Source organism: Hyla sarda, chromosome 5 (genome assembly GCF_029499605.1).
Source record: "Hyla sarda isolate aHylSar1 chromosome 5, aHylSar1.hap1, whole genome shotgun sequence".
Classification (NCBI taxonomy): Eukaryota; Metazoa; Chordata; class Amphibia; order Anura; family Hylidae; genus Hyla; species Hyla sarda.
The window spans coordinates 57,928,269-57,949,326 of record NC_079193.1 but is presented as its reverse complement, the minus strand read 5'-3'; the positions used below and the strand labels follow the sequence as shown (position 1 = coordinate 57,949,326).

At 43.0% G+C, this 21,058-nt stretch overlaps 1 protein-coding gene and 1 long non-coding RNA gene across 2 annotated transcripts in view; one reads left to right on the top strand and one right to left on the bottom strand.

Annotated features, from left to right (window-relative positions):
- The window catches only part of LOC130273184 (uncharacterized), a 53,941-nt gene extending 33,587 nt beyond the window's left edge, over positions 1-20,354 (top strand). Inside the window, exon 3 of the long non-coding RNA XR_008843900.1 lies at positions 20,221-20,354. This is a non-coding gene — a long non-coding RNA (uncharacterized LOC130273184). The remainder of the gene's footprint in view (positions 1-20,220) is intronic.
- Positions 1-21,058, bottom strand: part of PTPRN2 (protein tyrosine phosphatase receptor type N2) — a 1,048,643-nt gene that overhangs the window by 553,520 nt on the left and 474,065 nt on the right. The window contains exon 11 of the mRNA XM_056519562.1: positions 20,284-20,363. Coding sequence (XP_056375537.1) covers positions 20,284-20,363 — 80 coding nt within the window. The remainder of the gene's footprint in view (positions 1-20,283; positions 20,364-21,058) is intronic.

Below are 21,058 nucleotides of genomic sequence, written 5' to 3'. Positions count from 1 at the left end.
TAAGACTCCTCGCCAGAAGCCCGCTGGTTTTCTTCATCCTCTGCCTGTCCCCGAACAGCCTTGGTCTCTGATTGGTATGGATTTTATTACTGATTTACCCCCTTCCCGTGGCAACACTGTTATTTGGGTGGTCGTTGATCGATTCTCCAAAATGGCACATTTCATCCCTCTTCCTGGTCTTCCTTCTGCGCCTCAGTTGGCTAAACAATTTTTTGTACACATTTTTCGTCTTCACGGGTTGCCTACGCAGATTGTCTCGGATAGAGGCGTCCAATTCGTGTCTAAATTCTGGAGGGCTCTCTGTAAACAACTCAAGATTAAATTAAATTTTTCTTCTGCATATCATCCCCAGTCCAATGGACAAGTAGAAAGGATTAACCAGATCTTGGGTGATTATTTGCGACATTTTGTTTCCTCCCGCCAGGATGACTGGGCAGATCTCCTCCCATGGGCCGAATTCTCGTATAACTTCAGGGTCTCTGAGTCTTCCTCCAAATCCCCATTTTTCGTGGTGTACGGCCGTCACCCTCTTCCCCCCCTCCCTACTCCCTTGCCCTCTGGTCTGCCCGCTGTGGATGAAATTTCTCGTGACCTTTCCATCATATGGAGAGAGACCCAAAATTCTCTCTTACAGGCTTCTTCACGCATGAAGAAGTTCGCGGATAAGAAAAGAAGAGCTCCCCCCGTTTTTTCCCCTGGAGACAAGGTATGGCTCTCCGCTAAATATGTCCGCTTCCGTGTCCCTAGCTACAAGTTGGGACCACGCTATCTTGGTCCTTTCAAAATTTTGTGTCAAATTAATCCTGTCTCTTATAAACTTCTTCTTCCTCCCTCTCTTCGTATCCCTAATGCCTTTCACGTCTCTCTTCTCAAACCACTCATCCTCAACCGTTTTTCTCCCAAATCTGTTCCTCCCACTCCTGTTTCTGGCTCCTCGGACATCTTCTCGGTCAAAGAAATTTTAGCTGCCAAAAAGGTCAGAGGGAAAAATTTTTTTTTAGTGGACTGGGAGGGTTGTGGTCCTGAAGAGAGATCCTGGGAACCTGAGGACAACATCCTAGACAAAAGTCTGCTCCTCAGGTTCTCAGGCTCTAAGAAGAGGGGGAGACCCAAGGGGGGGGGTACTGTTACGCCGAGCGCTCCGGGTCCCCGCTCCTCCCCGGAGCGCTCGCTTCACTCTCCCCGCGGCAGCGCTCCGGTCACGTCCTCTGACCCGGGGCGCTGCGATTCCGCTGCCAGCCGGGATGCGATTCGCGATGCGGGTAGCGCCCGCTCGCGATGCGCACCCCGGCTCCCCTACCTGACTCACTCTCCGTCTGTTCTGTCCCGGCGCGCGCGGCCCCGCTCCCTAGGGCGCGCGCGCGCCGGGTCTCTGCGATTTAAAGGGCCACTGCGCCGCTGATTGGCGCAGTGGTCCCAATTAGTGTGTTCACCTGTGCACTTCCCTATATCACCTCACTTCCCCTGCACTCCCTTGCCGGATCTTGTTGCCTTAGTGCCAGTGAAAGCGTTCCTTGTGTGTTCCTTGCCTGTGTTTCCAGACCTTCTGCCGTTGCCCCTGACTACGATCCTTGCTGCCTGCCCCGACCTTCTGCTACGTCCGACCTTGCTTTTGCCTACTCCCTTGTACCGCGCCTATCTTCAGCAGCCAGAGAGGTGAGCCGTTGCTAGTGGATACGACCTGGTCACTACCGCCGCAGCAAGACCATCCCGCTTTGCGGCGGGCTCTGGTGAAAACCAGTAGTGGCTTAGAACCGGTCCACTAGCACGGTCCACGCCAATCCCTCTCTGGCACAGAGGATCCACTACCTGCCAGCCGGCATCGTGACAGTATGTGTGGGTTTCCTCTGGGTACTTAGGTTTCCTTCAACACTCCAAAAAAAACATACTGATAGGTGACTTTAGATTGTGAGCCCTGATAGGAACAGGGAGCAATATGACTGCTGACAATCGCTATATAGCGCTGCGGAATATGCTGGTGCTATATAAATATTATTATAATACTGCCTCATGAGTATGAACAGGTTTCTTTTCTCATATATTTAATTGAAAAACAACAGTTTTTTATTCATTATTTCTAGGAATGAATACCGCACCTCATATGGTTCCACATATAGCGCCTATAAGTCCTTCCCACACAGCTGTACAAAGTCATTGCACAAAGCTTTGCTGCTTACATAAACCCTAAGGGTCTATTCACATGGCCAGAATTCCCCCTCAAATTAAAGGGGTTGTCCAGGAAAAAAACGTTTTATATATATATATATATATATATATATATATCAACTGGCTCCAGAAAGTTGAACAGATTTGTAAATTACTTCTATTAAAAAATCGTAATCCTTTCATTACTTATGAGCTGCTGAAGTTGAGTTGTTCTTTTCTGTCTAAGTGCTCTCTGATGACACCTGTCTCGGGAACTGCCCAGTTTAGAAGCAAATCCCCATAGCAAACCTTTTCTACTCTGTGCAGTTCCCCACACAAGCAGAGATGCCAGCAGAGAGCACTGTTGCCAGACAGAAAAGAACAACTCAACTTCAGCAGCTGTTAATTATTGAAAGGATTAAGATTTTTCAATAGAAGTAATTTACAAATCCCTTTTATACTTTCTGGAGTCAGTTGATATATATATATATATATATATATATATATATATATATATATATAAAAAAAGTTTTTTCCTGGAATAACCCTTTAAAGCCCATAGACTTCTATGGGATTCCACGCTCCCATTCACACTTCTGCTTGCGGAAATTCAGAAGTGTGAATGGGAGTGCGGAATTTCATAGCAGTCTATGGGCTTTAAGTTGAGGTGAAATTCCGCAAGCGTAAATTCTGCCATTTGAATAGACCCTAAGTGTAATACAGAAACTCATCTAGGAAAAGAAAAACTTTTTGAGACAGAAAACACAAAGTTCTAAAAATAAAATATCAGGATAATTAAAAGATAAAACATTGGCCATGCATCGCCCCATTAGCGGAGAAAAAAGTGCTAACCATGCACAATATAAAGTGAATAAAAGCCTGGATTCTGGTGACCCGGCTGCGGCCATCAGAGAGCACTCATTAATTTTACTGTCCTTATGGATTCCATATCAGCCCGTCTGCCGCAGATCAGCCAATTTGGGACTCGGCGGCTCCTCTCCAGCTGCTTACTAAGTGGCATATGTCAATCTAAACACTTTTTAACTGGACTTGTAGATATAACTTGGTGACCGCTGAGTGCAGCCTGAAGGCTTTTCTAAAGGGATGCGCAGTTATTTTAGGCAGAAGGCTACAGAGATATCCGTCCTCTTTTACCAGTGACAGTGACTGACATTTTAAGGTTTACAGGAACTATTGACAATACGCTGAATATAGAAAATGTAAATCATCCAGGCTGTATGGGTTAATTTTATTCACAATTGCTGCTTACTATTGATCAGGCAGAGTGACAACTATTGTTTCATGTACGGCACCCACCCCACCCACTGAATTATTATTTCGGTCTTCCCCTACTCCCAATTATGATCCCGCTATATTGCCTTCCTGTATTGTGTATCGCTGAGCAGGTTAGCATAGATCCTTATACTGACAGCTGTGACCTTTTTTCCGGGAAAACACTTGCCAGAAAGTTAACAGCCATTACATGGCTGCCGAGGGAAGGCAGTGTATCTATATCCTTTCTTTCCTCTATTATTAACAGTTCATAAAGCCCCCAATATTTTCTACACCATGGGGGAGATTTATCAAAGCCTGTGCAGAGGAAGAGTGGTGCAGTTGCCCATAGCAACCAATCAGATTGCTTCTTTCATTTTCCACAGGCCTCTAAAGAGGCCTGTGGAAAATGAAAGAAGCAATCTGATTGGTTGCTATGGGCAACTACACCACTCTTCCTCTGCACAGGTTTTGATACATCTCCCCACATGTGTCAGATTTTTAATACATGCAAAAATGTCATAGAACATTCGAGCATCAGATGACTATTCTACCTGAAACCGAAAATGTACACACCAAGGACGCAAAGGTCCTTGTTAGAGATGAGAAAATCTATTTGGTATGAATAGATTTTGGCCAAAATTTCACACAAAAAATTGGATTTGTTGGAATCTGAGCTTCTTGCAATTCGTTTTGGAATTTTTTTCATTCCTGGTCCTGTCCTGTAAGTCACGATTATATATATATATATATATATATATATATATATATATATATATATATATATCGGCATCAAAGCTTCCATTCACTACATTCACTGGGCATTCTTGAAATGGCCCCGCCACTCATTTCACTATACAGGAGCAGGGATTCCTACCTTTGATAGGCGTGCCTGCTCCTGTACATGCTTTGAATAGGCAATCACAGGGCCCCTGGGGCACTCCCCAATTGGTATCCAAATCCATAAAAAATCTGAAGGTCATATTCACCAAATCTGATGTGAAAGGAATCTCAAAAGAAGTTAATAAACCTAGGAGCCTTGGGAGCTCAGACAATCATCAATCTCTGGCATACTATAGAAAATGGTGCAGATAATTTTTGGAGTAGATCTAGGGTGGAAAATCGCAAATGAGCAGGTGGCAAATTTATATTGCACTTGGCAGCAATTTCCTATTTGTCCAATAGTTTTCCTATTGGGAGTGTGTGGTTCATGTGGTTTATTTATAAATTGCACATACCGTATATACTCGAGTATAAGCCGAATTTTTCAGCACGATTTTTCGTGCTGAAAACACCCCCCTCGGCTTATACTCGAGTGAATTCTCCGCCTGTTTAGTGGTCTTCAACCTGCGGACCTCCAGATGTTGCAAAACTACAACTCCCTGCCTTGACGACGACGCACAGGGACGTCCCTGCGCATGAACGTCCCTGTGCGTCGTCGTCAAGGCAACGTCACTAGTCCGGGGCCGGCCTGGAGCAGAGAACAGGGCCCCGGTGAAGATGGACAGCCTGGAACGACTATCCCTCCCCACCGGACGGTCCCTGCAGCATAGATGGCCCGGACCAGCTCACCCTTCCTTCCCACCGAGGGGAGATGAGTAGAAAACTAAAGGGGGGTTCTGGATGATGACGAAGGCCGCAGTGTTCTTCAACCTGCGGACCTCCAGATGTTTCAAAACTACAACTCCCAGCATGCCCGGACAGCCATCGGCTGTCCGGGCATGCTGGGAGTCGTAGTTTTGAAACATCTGGAGGTCCGCAGGTTGAAGAACACTGCGGTGATGATGAAGGGGGGATGATGACAGGGGGATGATGACAGGGGGATGATGAAGGGGGGTGTGGGATGATGGCAGGGGGATGATGACAGGCGGTGATGATGAAGGGGGGGATGATGGCAGGCGGAGATGATGACAGGCGGTGATGATGAAGGGGGGATGATGACAGGCGGTGATGATGAAGGGGGGGATGATGGCAGGCGGAGATGATGACAGGCGGTGATGATGAAGGGGGGATGATGACAGGGTGATCATGATGGGGGTGGTAATGACGGGGGTCTGGATGATGACAAGGGTGGATGATGACATGGGGGTGTGAGGTATTTCCCACCCTAGTCAAGTCAATAACTTTTCCTGGGTTTTTGGGATGAAATTAAGGGCCTCAGTTTATATTAGGGTCGGCTTATACTCGAGTATATACGGTACTAAAACCTATAGACATGCTATAGCCATAGATTTTAGAAAGGTTTTCATAAAGGACATAATGGCAAAGCTTGAACTTATTCTTTAACATGTACGGTGACAATATTTTGAGTTGTAAATTTACAGTTTTAAAGACAGCTGGTTTTTTTGGAATGGTGTTCAATTTTTTGCTGTATTATTTACTTTTGGGGTCATTGTTTTGCCCATTTTTCACCTATTCTTGCAGATGTTTTTTTTAACCTTTTTGGGCTGAAGTAAAAGCTATAGCCCAAAACAGGCTACTTTAATTTGTGATGTATACAGCACCAATAGAGGGCCCCACAATTAATTTAGAAATTACGGGCAAAAAAATTAATGCATGTTCAAAGATGGGACATTTTATGAAGTTTAATGAAACTAAAAATATGACCATTTTCCACAGCTGTTTTATGGTCCAGAATATGGTCCAAAATATTGGATGCAAACATAGCTTTATACTGTGGTTTCCTGCTTCCTTAGGCTGGGTTCACATCACGTTTTGTAACTACGGTTCCCGTATACGGCTGGGAGGAGGGGTCCACCACGTTTTTGCCTGCGGTCGGGAAACAGCATACGGCCGAAAACGCAGCCGCCCGGAGGCTGCGGTTCACTCCGATAGGCTCATAGACATGCATTAAATATGGTTCCCCTATACGGCTGAGTGCAGGCGCCGCAATTAAGCCCCGCCCCCCCTCCTCCCAGCCGTATACGGGAACCGTAGTAACAAAACGTGGTGTGAACCCAGCCTAAGGAAGGACAAGGACACTGAAGAGAGATTCTCACTGGTCCCATTGAACTCAATACTAGATGCTCTAGGCTACCCTGTGACTTTTTGTGGCACTGTGTGAACGGAAGTAGGCTTTAAAATACTGTATCAGCGACGCCTATTTCATTAAGGCTCTTTTACATGAAGTACTTCAGTATGATACGTGGCTTTTGATGAAAAAAAAAAAAGTTTAACAAATTTGAGGGAAACACAAGTTGTTCTGGGTACAGAGTTGTAGTTGTTAATAGAGGTTGGTTACATCACTGAAGAACATAATTATCTGGCAAATGCATTTTTTGCAGCTTCTTTTTTAACAGCAAGACTATAATTTGTAGGCTTTTAGCAGGATGTATATAATACATTGGTTGGACAGACTGTTACATATTTCAAAATATCTCTCCAGAAATAAACAGGGAGAGCATGAGGATAGGAACATTTTGTTACAAGAATTTTTTTTACTTACTATGTAATTCCGGGCAAGCGGCAGTATTCAGCCCAGTGCCCCCTGGAGGGGGTAAAACACACTGCTGCTCTCTGCTCTAAGGCTAGCTACACACATTAGATACCTGTTGACAGCTATTTCTACCATTTTCCCCATACACATACATGCTTGATTCAGCTGAGCGAGCATGTTTTTCTAGTGGAGAGAGGGCAGTAAGCTGCTGCAAGGCCTCAATGGCCATTTATTTCCACAAAGAACAAAAGGATCGGGCACACTGAAATCCAACACGGCCAACCCTTCTGCATCCCCCATGACACTGGGAGAAAGTCAAGAGCCCCATAAACAATTATTGGTCTGACAATCCCGGTAAAATCATGGTAGGAAAAACTTAGTTTTTAACAGATCTCAAACGGGTCTCAGACTGCAAACCTGTTGTATGAGATGCACGAAGATTTCGAAGCAGCAGAGTCCCATTGAATTCACACAGCAGAATTTCTGTGCCAGATTTTTCCAGCATGGAAATTCCGAATTCCATGTGCGCAGAAACTCCACATGGAATCAGACATCTATCAGACAGCACATTCCTGTCCTGTGCGTTCCCACCGCAGTCAGCAGAATGTCCACACAAATATTTTCTGTGCGGACATTCCGTGGTTTGTACATAGCCTAAAAGTGAGGCAAAGACTACATTGTTGTCGATGGTGGGGGGATTTGCTTTAACTAAAAACCATAATGTGAAAACTTCCCACTGTGCAGCCTTTTTTCTCCCACTGCTGATTATGGCAAGAAATGACTGCAAAAAGGGGGCAAACTTCCCCCCCCCCCCCCCCCCCCGGTTCTGGAATATGCAGAGCTATATATATCTATATACCCTGTTTCAGGAAGTAATTTAAATATAAAGTAATGACTTTTCGTTGCTAGAAAAACAGACTTTTTCTAAATTGGTAAAAAATATTTTAGATTGGGTCTAGATGGCCATACTACAGCTGCCTTTTACTGTCCATATTACAACTTGAGGACTGTAAAAAAACAAACTCTGATCAACATAGGATTGGGAGTTTGGTTCATCGGTGTATGAATTTAACCCGAGCCATACTACTAGGGAGTGAGATAAACATGTGTTGAACAGATTGCCATGTACTAAATTATTCTTGTAATGAAAAGTCTGTATTATTGATCTCCTGAACAGCAGACTGACTAGATTAATTGACCTATTTGTCTCCTGCCCATCCAGTTACCAACGATCAATTTTAGGGTTTCTAAATTAAGATCACATAGAAAAGGTTATTGTGTAGTAAGATTACTACTTCACATTAGGTAATCTACTGTAGGTAATAGGGGCCTCCAAAGAAAGAAATGCATCAAGTGTAAATGAGAACCATGCCATTGAAACCTCACATTGGTGGCAATTTTGCCTTACAGTTAAAACTATACACATAGAATTTTATGACCATACGCACAATGTAGATGGTACAAGTTCTCTGCCTTTAAGTCCAAGCCCTGGAGATACCCGGAAATGAAAATAAACTTCTTTATTGGCAACGCCTTTCGATCCCGAACCTGGAACTTCGTTATGCCTGACGAAGATCCCGGTTCGGGATCGAAACGCGTTGCCAATAAAGAAGTTTATTTTCATCTCCGGGTACCAGTGCCTTCTTAAGAGGAACTTGTTCACATATTTCTTTCCAATTGTTATCCACCGGACTGACTGATGTCACACCGGGAAGTTCCTCGTGGCATCGGTTCTAGTCGATTTCCTGCACATAGACGCTACTGTAGGTGTTGTGCTCTGAGCGCAACACCTAGGGGTAAGAACCCATCTTTGCGTTATCTCCTTCATTTTATATAAACGGTCCTCACTAGGGGCGCACCTCCTGTTGTATTTTCTCGTTGATATATAAGCCCTGGAGATAGTAATAAGTTAAAGGGGTACTCCAGCACTGAACAGGATAGGGGATAAGTGTTGGGAAACACTGATGTACACCAACTAAGCGGCGCTGTGGCTATTCACTAGCATCAGTGCCCATTAACAAGCTGAGGCTTGAAAATAGTTTTAGCTTTATTTTGTTTTTGGGGGGGTTTCTTCCCATTCATTGCCCCCTGTGCATTATATTTTAGACCTTTACCTATATGTTTGACATTGCTTCCAACTTTTGCAAATGGTAAAACATTTGCAATGAAGGCTGCTGAGGAGGGGGAGGGTTTGCCTGGGTCTATGTTGGAGGCCATCATAGTGTTGTTATTGAAGCCCGGTAAGGACCCACTCTCAGCGGGTTCATATAGACCAATCTCCCTACTGTGCTCTGATGTTAATAGCGTCCTGGCCAACCATCTTTTGAGGGTCATTATTACTCTGGTGCATGGGGATCAGACAGGGTTCATGCCGGGGAAATCGATGGCAGATAATATCAGAAGGCTCTTTTTGAATCTCCAGCTGCAACCTGAGGGCGCTGTTTGTAGGGCTGTGCTTTCCCTCGACGCTGCCAAAGCTTTTGACAGCGTTGAGTGGAATTTTCTGTGGAGCGTCATGCGTCACTTGGGATTTGGGCCCAGGTTTTTAACATGGGTGCAATTGTTGTATGCTGCTTCTCGTGCTAGAATTCGGGCTAACGGTTTGCTTTCCCATTCCTTTCCCCTGGGCCGTGGTACATGCCAGGGGTGTCCCCTATCTCCATTTCTATTTGCCTTAGCAATAGAGCCCCTGACGGTACTCATTAGGGCTTCCACGGAATTTAGAGGCTTCCGTTATGGGGATCTAGAGGAACGTATTGCCCTTTACGCAGATGACATGCTCCTCTTCCTGGGAGATGTTGCACATTACTTGCCCCCTTTGATGGCCCTTATAGAAAAGTATGGTACTTTCTCCGTCCTATCTATTAATTGGGACAAGTCCACGATCCTTCCCCTTGACCGCCTCCATTCTGTACCGGTTATTGCTAGGGTTGGCCTTCCCATAGTTACACAGTTTAAATATCTGGGTGTGTATGTTACTGCCCTTCCCTCAGACTATGTTACTCTCAAGCTTATCCCGTTGCTAGACCGTAGTTCTTGTAAAGTAGCTACTTGGCGTAAGCTTCCCCTCTCCATGGTCGGTAGATCTAACATAGTTAAAATGGTTTTTATGCCTCAGTTGTTGTATATTTTACATAATACTCATGTCTGGATTCCTATGAAATATTTTCTTAAGCTTCAGTCCTTGTTTAGGGAGCTTATTTGGAATGGCAAGTCGGCTAGGATCCGTCTTGAAACATTACAACGTGGCAAGGAGGTGGGTGACTTGTCCATTCCAAATACTTGGTTGTACTTTTTAGCATTGCAGGTTCAACAGTTGAAGGGGTGGGCGTAGTTTACCAATTTAAGACTTGTGAATTACCCTGTATTTGTTACATATTCTCCTCTTTGGCATAATCCTGGTCTATCTGAATTGTGCTTGTTATCTGATATTTCCCTTTGGGTTACCCATGGGATTTTGTATCTTTCGCAGCTATATGATGGGCTGATTTTGAAGTCATTTGCTCAATTGCGGTAGGAATTTATTCTGCCTCACTCATTCTTTTATTGTTATCTACAACTGCGACATGTCATTGATACGCAGTCTCGAGCTTGTGTTTTGACTGTCGGCTTGTCTGTGGTGGTGAATGGTTTGTTCACTCAGATTTCTATTAAAACTGTAATATATGTGTTGTATAGGGATCTGCTGTCCTCTTATCATGAGGCCTATCTGTTAAATATTATGGATAAATGGGAGGTGGATGTGGGTCCCATATCGGATGAGCAGTGGGCGCAGATTATTGCTAGGACCCCACGGCTTGCAGTGTCGGAGGCCCACCGGGTGTCCCAAATATTTCTACTACACCGGGTGTATCATACTCCCACTTTCCTGCATAGGATTGGTGTGCGGACGGATTCCTGCTGTCCCCGTTGTTCCTTGCCCGATGCTCACTTGCATCATGTAATGTGGGACTGTACTTATCTTACACATTTTTGGAATGATCTGGGACGATTGATTAGGCTGGTGTATGGTTATCCTTTAAGTTTGTTCACTCTGACATGTGTATTGGGGGCCTTGGATTGATACCCCTGGTCTGCCATCAACCTATCAGTGGAGAACTCCCATGGAGGTGTTTCTGGGGGGTTTAAGGGGGTTTAACCACTAATATTGTCTGTGTTTTGCTTGTAAATTATCTTTGTCTCATCTACTGTTCTCTTTTGTGTTTGTTTTGGTGTGTTGTCAGCTGTCTAATTTCCTGTTTTTTGTGTCCGGGTTACCTATGCCACTTGTTGGTGCTCCTCCTCTTGTGCTACTTGATATTATATTTTCTCTTCTGTGAAGCCCATACAGTGTTTTTGAATATGTTTTTGGCCTTAAATATGCCTCTCATTTGTGGGACAATTCAGTGTATTGCACTGCACTATTTTCCATAATATTGTTTTTTGTTTTCTCTGCTGTGAAGAAAGGACACGGGGGTTAGGGGGAGGGATATTTCTGTGTGGGTAGGATGGGTTTTCTGGGTTAATGTTTTTTCTTTGTGTTTGTATGCAGTTTGTTTTATATAAAAAACTTTAAGAAAAATTTCTGAATAAAAAAAGAAAACAAAAAAAAAAAAACACGTTTACAAAGTACAAATTTACTATAAAGATATATGCGTCACCAAAGTTTCCTATGACGCCACAAATACTCTCATAAAAGGTTGTGAAAGTCTTTGATGTGCAATTCTATTACTTCTCTGAAGGGGACTGATCATTTCCATTGACATGTATGTTTTCGGAAATATTTATTAAATAACAATTTCAGAGCACTTTTTTTTTAGAACTCTTCTTTGCTTTGTTCCTCTATTATTCCTCCTGGAAATGTACAATTAAATTGACAACTGAGCTTGTGAATATGTAGTGAGGTAACAAATAGGTGTCACCACTCTCCTTGTCAGAGAGACGTGTCCCTACACAGTCTGACACTGTCCAATCAGTTTTGAGAGTGTTAGACTGTGTAAGGACATGTCCATTTGACCAGGTGAATGGTTACTCCTAGTTATCACTTCATTTATTCATTATTTCCTGGAGAAAAAACTGAGGAATGGCACAACATAGATTTATAAGAAGATGTCTTATAGAATTGCCATTTCAGGCTATGCTTACACAGTGAAAGTTCCAAGTGAAATCCCCTGGAAAAATTCCATTTGGAACATCCGTTGCAGTCCAGTTGTTTTCAATGGGATTCTGCTTCACTGTGCACAGCAGAATTTCTGCTACAGAAATTCTAATTCCACACTTAGTCGAAAGATTGAACATGTTTATTCTTTTGACGGAATCTGCTCGGAAATCAATTGCCATCTATGGAGAAGGTGCATTTCCGAACGGTCCATGTGCCGGCAGAACATGTAATTTGCGGAATGTCTGCCTGTGTTTACTGGGCAGACATTCAACAAATTTTCCGCCGCATGAACGTCACCTCATGGGGAATGCCCAAATTTACTACAATGTGAGATCTGACAGGCGCTAAAAGAAGGTCCTCTTTACCTCTTTAAATCTAAGTAGGATTTTGGAAAGGGGTCATCCAACCTATTTAACAAGTTCAGGAGCCAATCTGGTGTGTTCTGGAAACTCAGCTCATTTTGAATTTGTTTACTTAATATAGAAAAAAGCCACAACAACTAAAAAAAATCCATAATACGATTCATTACCTCTAGGTTTCTAGACAGCAAGGGGTTTGCAAAAATTTATTAAAAAAAAAACACCAGATTCAACCTTGAAGGTAACCAAAAGCGGATTTTTGTCATTAGGAAGGCCTTACGATTCTATGAACATTTTTTTTCATTGATCCTGGTTGCTATGAAGCAGCCAAAATATGTTAGTGTCATTGCTTACCAACAAATGTCAAAGGCAGAATGCGACAATGCCAGATGACAATGCTCCTCTGGGGAACTTCTGCATTCCTCACTATAGAAGTGAATGACTTGTGGAGAACATTAATAAGAATGCGAGCCCCACTAAGGACCGGGGCTGATGTGAGTAAATACAACCTGTACACAGTGATATGCTGGCACTGTATAAATACCAGGACATAAATGCTATTTTGCATGTAAACGCAATTAATTCTATGGCATTGACATGGAAATGAGCCATACAGTGGATGCTTTGGCCTCTGCCCCCCTTGTGGTTTCTAAGGAGCTACCATGGAATTTTTACAAGTAAAGGAAATTTCCACATAAGTGAAGCTGAGATGACACTGCTCTACACACAATGCACAATGGGCATTATAGCAAGACAAGTCTGTCAAGATGTCATTCAGAGTCCAACGAGCAAAATATACCAATGTAAGAATGTATATCTAAGTATTTTTTAAGAACAATAAGTTATTAAAAATAAATTATTATATTGTAAAATAAAAAAGCAGCTCTAACCCTTTTTAGATCCTAACTCAATACAACCACCAGCCCACCACAATAGCATTTTCATATAGCATGACCTGATTTACCTTGGTCCGGCATTCCATAAAGCATGGTAACAACAATTTGACAACAATTTTTGCACAATTAGTAATCTTGCCACGAAAAGCTTTTGAAGTATCATTGCATAATCAAAGGAAGTTTGCAAAGAGACCTTCTCTTCTAGACCCACAAGGCCAGGGTGGGAAGGCCTCTATATCAAAAAGTATTTTTAATATAAAAAAAAAAAAAGCAAACAATATCTATATAATGTGGGACATCTCCACAAGTATATTTTTCACTCACACAAATTTCTCTGGGTGCCGTCACATATGCCTGACAATCCGGATCAGTAATGATGGCAAAGTGCATCAGTTTTGTATGGTCCGGTCAGTGCCCACTTGTTTTTGCAGGCCGGACAGGGGAACGTTGCAAGATGCATTCCCTTGTTCAGCGATAAATCTGAAATGTTCCATTCAAATTAGTAGTGAACAGAGTGTTCAGCTCACCCTCAGTGGCCCCAAGCGCACGGACTGTGCAAGGCAAGCACCACTTCAAAGGAGAAAAGAGGAATGTCCAGCGCAAATGGTCGTGCAAAGATGAATGTTCTTTATTGAATAAAAGCCATGACAGGAGCAAAGTAACGCATTTCAGGTGTGTTAGCACCCTTAGTCGTACAGACTTAGTTGTGCAACGAAGGGTGCTAACGCACCTGAAACGCGTTACTTTGCTCCTGTCATGGCTTTCATTCAATAAAGAACATTCATCTTTGCACGACCATCTGCGCTGGACATTCCTCTTTTCTCCATTCAAATTAGTAGGATCAGTTTGATCATCAGTTTTCCTCCGGCGCTTTTCTATCGGGCCAGATGGAAACTAGGGTGTTTAAGCAACTTCCATTATTGTCTATAAGAGCTTCATCAAATGCGTAAAAAAGCCTATCGGAATGTTTTCAGAATCCAAGGCCAAATTGGAAAGGGCTGATGGACCTTATTCTAGATAAATAAGGGACCCAAGGGTGGAGCCTACATCTATCAGATGGTAAATTCTGTGAATATGTCAGTAACATTTAGGATGGGAATACTTCTTTAAAGGTAGGATATGGAGGCACATATACAGATGTAGAGTGATCTATTAATATTAATCTCCAAATACTCCAGTTTCGGTAGAAATCTGTGCACACAAAAATTCACTGGGCATAAAAAGTGATTTAAAAAAATGTGCCTAATTTCATACCACAATAATATGATGTATTTGGTGCATTTGATATTGGCATAAGGGAAAAAGTCCAGGATAGAAAATTTTTGAAAAATAAGGGGAACACTAAGATAACACATCCTAGATGTGAGTGAATGAACTAGTCGTATGAAATGGACTAGGATGGACATATGGATAAGGAGTCACACTCAAAATCAAAGTGGAAACCACACTACAGGCTGATCCAACTTTGATGTAATGTCCTTAAAACAAGTCAAAATGAGGCTCAGTAGTGTGTCCACGGGCCCGTATGGCCTCCCTACAACGGCTGGGCATGCTCCTAATGAGGTGGCGGATGGTCTCCTGAGGGATGTCCTGGACTAAAGTATCCACCAACTCCTGGACAGTCTGTGGTGCGACGTGGCATTGGTGGATGGAGTGAGACATGATGTCCCAAATCAGATTCAGGTCTGGGGAACGGGCGGGCATAGCATCCAAGCCTTCCTCTTGCAGGAACTGCTGACACACTCCAGCCAAATGAGGTCTAGCATTGTTCTGCATTAGGAGGAACCCAGGACCCAACCGCATCAGCATATGGTCTCACAAGGGGTCTGAGGATTTTATCTCGGTACCTAATGGAAGTCAGGCTACCTCTGGCAAGCACATAGAGGGCTGTGCGGCTCCCCAAAGAAATGTTACCCCCCACCATTACTGACCCACCGCCAAACCGGTCATGCTGGAGGATGTTGCAGGAGCAGAACGTTCTCCATGACGTCTCCAGACTCTGTCACATCTGTCATATGTGCTCAGTGTGAACCTGCTTTCATTTGTGAAGAGCACAGGGCGCCAGTGGCGAATTTGATAATCTTGGTGTTCTCTGACAAATGCCAAATGTCCTTCATGGTGTTGGACTGTAAGCACAACCCCCACCTGTGGACGTTGGGCTCTCATGTCACCCTCATGGAGTCTGTATCTGACCGTTTGAGTGGACACATGCACATTTGTGGCTTGCTGCGGGTCATTCTGCAGGGCTCTTGCAGTGCTCCTCATTGCACAACAGCAGAGGTAGTGGTCCTGCTGCTGGGTTGTTGCCCTACAGCCTCCTCCACATCTCCTGATGTACTGGCCTGTCTCCTTGTAGCGCCTCCATGCTCTGGACACTACACTGACAGACACAGCAAACCTTCTTGCCACAGCTCCCAATGATGTGCCATCCTGGATGAGCTGCTCTACCTGAGCCACTTGTGTGAGTTGTAGACTCCGTCTCATGCTACCACTAGAGTGAAAGCACCGCCAGCATTAAAAAGTGACCAAAACATCAGCCAGGAAGCATAGGAACTGAGAAGTAGTCTGTGGTCACCACCTGCAGAACCACTCTTTTATTTGGGATGTCTTGCTAATTGCCTATGATTTCCACCTGTTGTCTGTTCCATTTGCACAACAGCATGTGAAATTGATTGTCAATCAGTGTTGCTTACTGAGTGGACAGTGTGATTTCACAGAAGTGTCATTGACTTGGAGTTACATGGTGTTGTTTAAGTGTTCCCTTAATCTTCATATAATCTTCATATATGCAGAAGACCTTGTCTTACTAAGGTAGTATTCAGTATCCATGTATAGATCCTGTCATTGTACTGTATGCCCCAAGGTAAATTGGCGTACAATCTTTAGTGTCATAGCGGCTATCAATAAGACAAAGTGCAGAAGGGATGGTGGTAAACCTCGTCAGGTGCCATGCATAAGGGTAAATAATACTGAATGAACCCTGTTTACACCTAGCTCCAAAGTCTCTTCTTAAATAAAATCCCCCACAGGAATCCCACTTTATCCAATACTTTTTACAACAACTGTATAGCCGCTTTTCTTTTAAATGTTGTAATGATCATAGTAAATTTAAAAATACTCTTCTAATATTAAAGGCAATAGGTTTACCTGATATAAATTCCATTTGATTTGGATAATGTATTATTATTATTATTATTATTATTACTACCACAGCCAGATGAATGGAGAATATTTTAGCTAGTGATTTTTTCATCTGAATTAAAATTGGTCTTTAAGAATTCACTAGAAGCGAATTTGCTTCTTTTTATTATTACTATAATCAATGCCTCCACCATTGACTCTGGAAGTCTACCTATTATATGTTCATAATATATTATATTCAGGAACTGGACTAATAGAGGGTCTTTTATACACCTCAAAAGATTGCCATCCAATTTAGGGGATTAGGCTTTCTTTATTTCGAGTATATTTAACAGAGCATTTATTTGTCTTTTCTATGTGGCACACATTTGGGGAATATGTGTCCTATCTAGACAGACTTGCAATTCATATTAGTATTTAGATCCTACTTGAGAGTGATATGTGTCCTAAATGTTCACACTCATAAGATTCAGGGTGTGAACAACACAATTCTTGGAAGTTCTTACTCTTAGAATAATTTTAGCTATGAAGTTACTCAATTGACTACTATGCAAATGCATTTATTTTGCTGCATACAACATTAGCTGTCTTGCACTAGCTCCTAAAGCCTCTTCATATTCCATTCTTGCACAGCTTTCCATGTTTTCTGTTTCTACCAAGGTGTTATTAATATATCTTCTTTCCTCCGCTGTTACTTTTTCTTTGCATGATTGTATCAATGCCTTCGCCGCTCTCTTTCCTCATATTGATCTTTTAAGAAATATCTCCCTAATAAAAGCTTTTAAAGCATCCCGTATAACATCTGGTGTTGAAGTATTATTATTAGATTCTAAAAAAAGATGTCAGGCTGCTTTTTTTTTACATTATCTACTTTAGACTCTCTTTTAACCATAACTAGGTTCATCTCACATAGGAAATTCCACTACGAGAGGAGGGTGACTATTGACTTAAAGGGGTTCTCCCTTCAATAGGTTACACCAGAGAGCTCTGGTGCAACCTTCTGGAGGGCTGCTTTGCCCTCGTCAATTTGGTGCTCTCCACAAGTAGAAAGTTTCCTCTTCAAACCCACAACAAATGCCTCTCTGCGAACCAGTCAGTACCCTGCTTTGTACTGACAAGGGGCAAGAACCTCACAAAAGCTTTAGATCAATGGGTAGCTCTGAGATTTTGGCTTGGCCATTCATTCCCAGTCATGTTTCAAGGCTCTTGCGGAGATGTCACTTTCAATAAGTAGCACAAGGGAGCTTTCATCCTTCTGGAGAAGGGTTACTTTACAGATATACCTGCTGCAACACAAAGTCCATTTGATGCAGCTCTTCCATAAAATCCAACTTTTTATTAGGTATGCTTTAAAATGCAAATTCAAACGTCCACCAACTCCTCCATATATACACCAAGTGCCCCATATCGTATATGCTCCAACACGTTTCGTGCCCATGCGCACTTTGTCACTTTGTCACCACTAGTCGTCCCCTGTTAAGTACTGACTGGGCTTTTTGTTGCAGCAGTTACAGTGAGCGCTGGGCTTGGCGCTGATCTGGGCACTCCACGGACATGGAGGTGAGCTTTGAATATTCTTTTTTAACACTTTACTTTACAGATATACCACCTGATTAAAAAAAAACTCAATATTTTAGGTACCGGATTTTCAGTGATACATACCATATCAACCACATTATATTAGAGTAGCATCACATTTCATTAACACAGATTTGTTTGTGTCACATTTTTACTGGTATCTCTAGTTAACGTCTGCTATGACCCAAACTAGACAATCCATTTTTTTCTAGTGCATAAGTGTTAAATGTATTTAAAACCAAAAAGGAGCTTAAAGGAGGAATATTTCTGCCCAAATCCATTTCACACCATTAAGCTTTTTATTTAAAAAAAAAAAAAAAAAAATATATATATATATATATATATATATATATATATACCGTATACTAACTCAAAGGAGGTAGAAAAAGTAGAATGGAGAGAATATAAAGGATTTGGTTTTTGGACAACAACAAAAAATTGTTTTTAAACACCATAAAAAAATTCCTCATGGGCGGGAACTTTATTACAAAACAGGGTATGAATGTTAAAGGGGTACTCCGCCCCTAGACATCTTATCCCCTATCCAAAGAATAGGGGAGAAGATGTCAGATCGCGTGACGTCATGGCTCCACCCCTTGTGACATCACGGCCCGTCCCCTTAATGCAAGTCTATGGCAGGGGGCGTGACGACCGCCACGCCCCCTCCCATAGACTTGTATTGAAAGGGGCGGGGTGTGATGTCACGAGGGGCGGAGCCATGATGTAACGATGCTCCGGCCCCTGTATTACCCGTCATTACGTGCAGAGCGAACTCGCTCTGTGCTGTAATGATAGCGCAGTGCCGCAGGGGGGATCCCGGGGATCCCCAGCATCAGGACCGCGGCGATCTGACATCTTATCCCCTATCCTTTGGATAGGGGATAAGATGTCTAGGGGCGGAGTACCCCTTTAAGCTAGGAGGTGTGATAAGCAGGCAGAGGGGCTGTAAATCATGTTTGGGGGTATAAATATGATGTTCCTAACCCCCTGAGCCTAGCAGTCACACCAACATTTCTTGCCCATCTGACAACTCAAAAAAGTGAAAATGGTCAACTAAATAGTAAAACCCCTATGTCTTGGAAACGGGGATTGTGAGGTTTTCAAGCAAACAAATAAAGAATACATTTGGAATCAGGGCACCCAAGGCTACAAGATCTTATAAAAAAAAAAAAAAAAGTTTTTTGGACTGACCACAAATCCTATTTAAAGGGGAACTCCAGAAAAATACTTCTGTTCCAAATTCCAAAGTATTTCAGAAGTAATGCATGATTCCAAAGATATGTTATTAAATGTTTGGCACTGTTTTGCATAAAACACACCCTTCCTGACCCTCTTGGAAGTTGTGTAGTTTGTCTGTAAATTTGTGCATTAAGTCCCCGCTATTCTACGATGGACGCCATTTTGTGACATCAGAGATCCTTGCCTCTGCAGGTGGTTTGGCCAAGCAGTATTCTCCTGCCCACAGCGCAAGTGGCAGGACAGTACAGGGATGGATGGGGTGAGGATGGGACAAGCGGCAGAGAATAGTGTGCTGGGGCATCATGGGAATTGTAGTATTCAGCAGAGCACGCTGAAACAGAAAGTAAAGGGCTAAATAGCATCTTCAGGAGTTAGTAAGTCTGGTCCGATTTATTCTTTGAGGTTTTTTTTTTTTTAGGTGCCATAAGTCGTACAACACCTTTAAAGGACAACTGCAGCGGCATTACACTTATCCCCTATCCACAGGATAGGGGATAAGTGTTTGATCGCGGGGGGGGGGGGGTTTCCGACCGCTGGGACCCCCCCCTCGATCTCCCTAACAGGGCGCCGCCATAAGCGCTCATGGTGAGCGCTAAGGCGCATAGCGTCGACCTAGAGGTCGACGTTGACGCCCCGTCTCCTCCCCGTCCCCATACAGTTCTATGGGGGATGCGGGGAGGCACGAATGCTGCCTTCCCACCTCTCCCATAGATATGTATGGAGGAGGCGTGCCGGACACAACGTCATGCTGCGGCTGGCACGCCTCCTGCACGGGAGAGCCGCGGGCCCCAGCGTTCGGACCCCCCGCGATCAAACACTTATCCCTTATCTTGAGGATAGGGGATAAGTGTTTGTAACGCTGCAGATGTCCTTTAAGTTAGGCCTCTCACTGCAAGTATTTCAAGAATGGAAGGGCTAAAAAACTTTGTTGACAATGAATGCGACAAATCAGATAAAAAATGGGATCAGTCTGACCATACAATAAAGAAAAGTAATCCTGTTTATACCCCACAGTGCACACATGACTTCTTCACTGTGTTGGTACGTTGTTTGTGAAATAAAATAGAGACGACCTACCTGCTGCACTCGCCACATCTTCTGTGGTCACATTCTGAACGCTGGAGCCCACCTGGAACACCACAGCCGATCCTGACACACTGCATTGATTGAAAAAGAAAACAGTAAAAAGTAAAAAAATAAATCACTGAAATAGAAAACTTAATAATATTATTGTATTTTATTATACGGTACATATAACAGATGTACGCAGCAAGTAACAACCTAATGTTTCATTGTATTTGATGCTATATTTTTCCAAGGATTTAATGGCACATTTGTATGTATACCCGTCTTCTGACAGACACTTGGCCAGAATAATGAAAAAAAAAACTGAATAATACAAAATGTATGAACGCACACCTATGTAACTATGGCAACGGCATTCAGGTTAGGATTTGTCCTGATCGCTGTAGCCGCACACAATCAGATATTCATAGGAGAAGGAGGTCCGTGTGGTGTGATTAGAGGAAATCAAAGGAGATTGAAAGAAAGGCAAAGTGATCACAAACCAAACCACCAAACGCCACATCAAGTGAAACGGCATTGTAAAGAGTGGCGGTGGCAAGACACACTTTGATATAAATTAAAATAGAATGCTATGAAAGATTTTTCCACAAAATGACTAAGTTCAAAGAAAGGCTTCGAGCGTATGTATTATTTAAAGAAAAATGTATTCCACACCATGCATCGCAGAATGACAGGCTCTGCAGAAGCCAAAATCCTGACCCATCACAAACAGGACCTAAGAATGGAATATTACAAGTCCATTTACAGAACGCAATAATGTCCGATC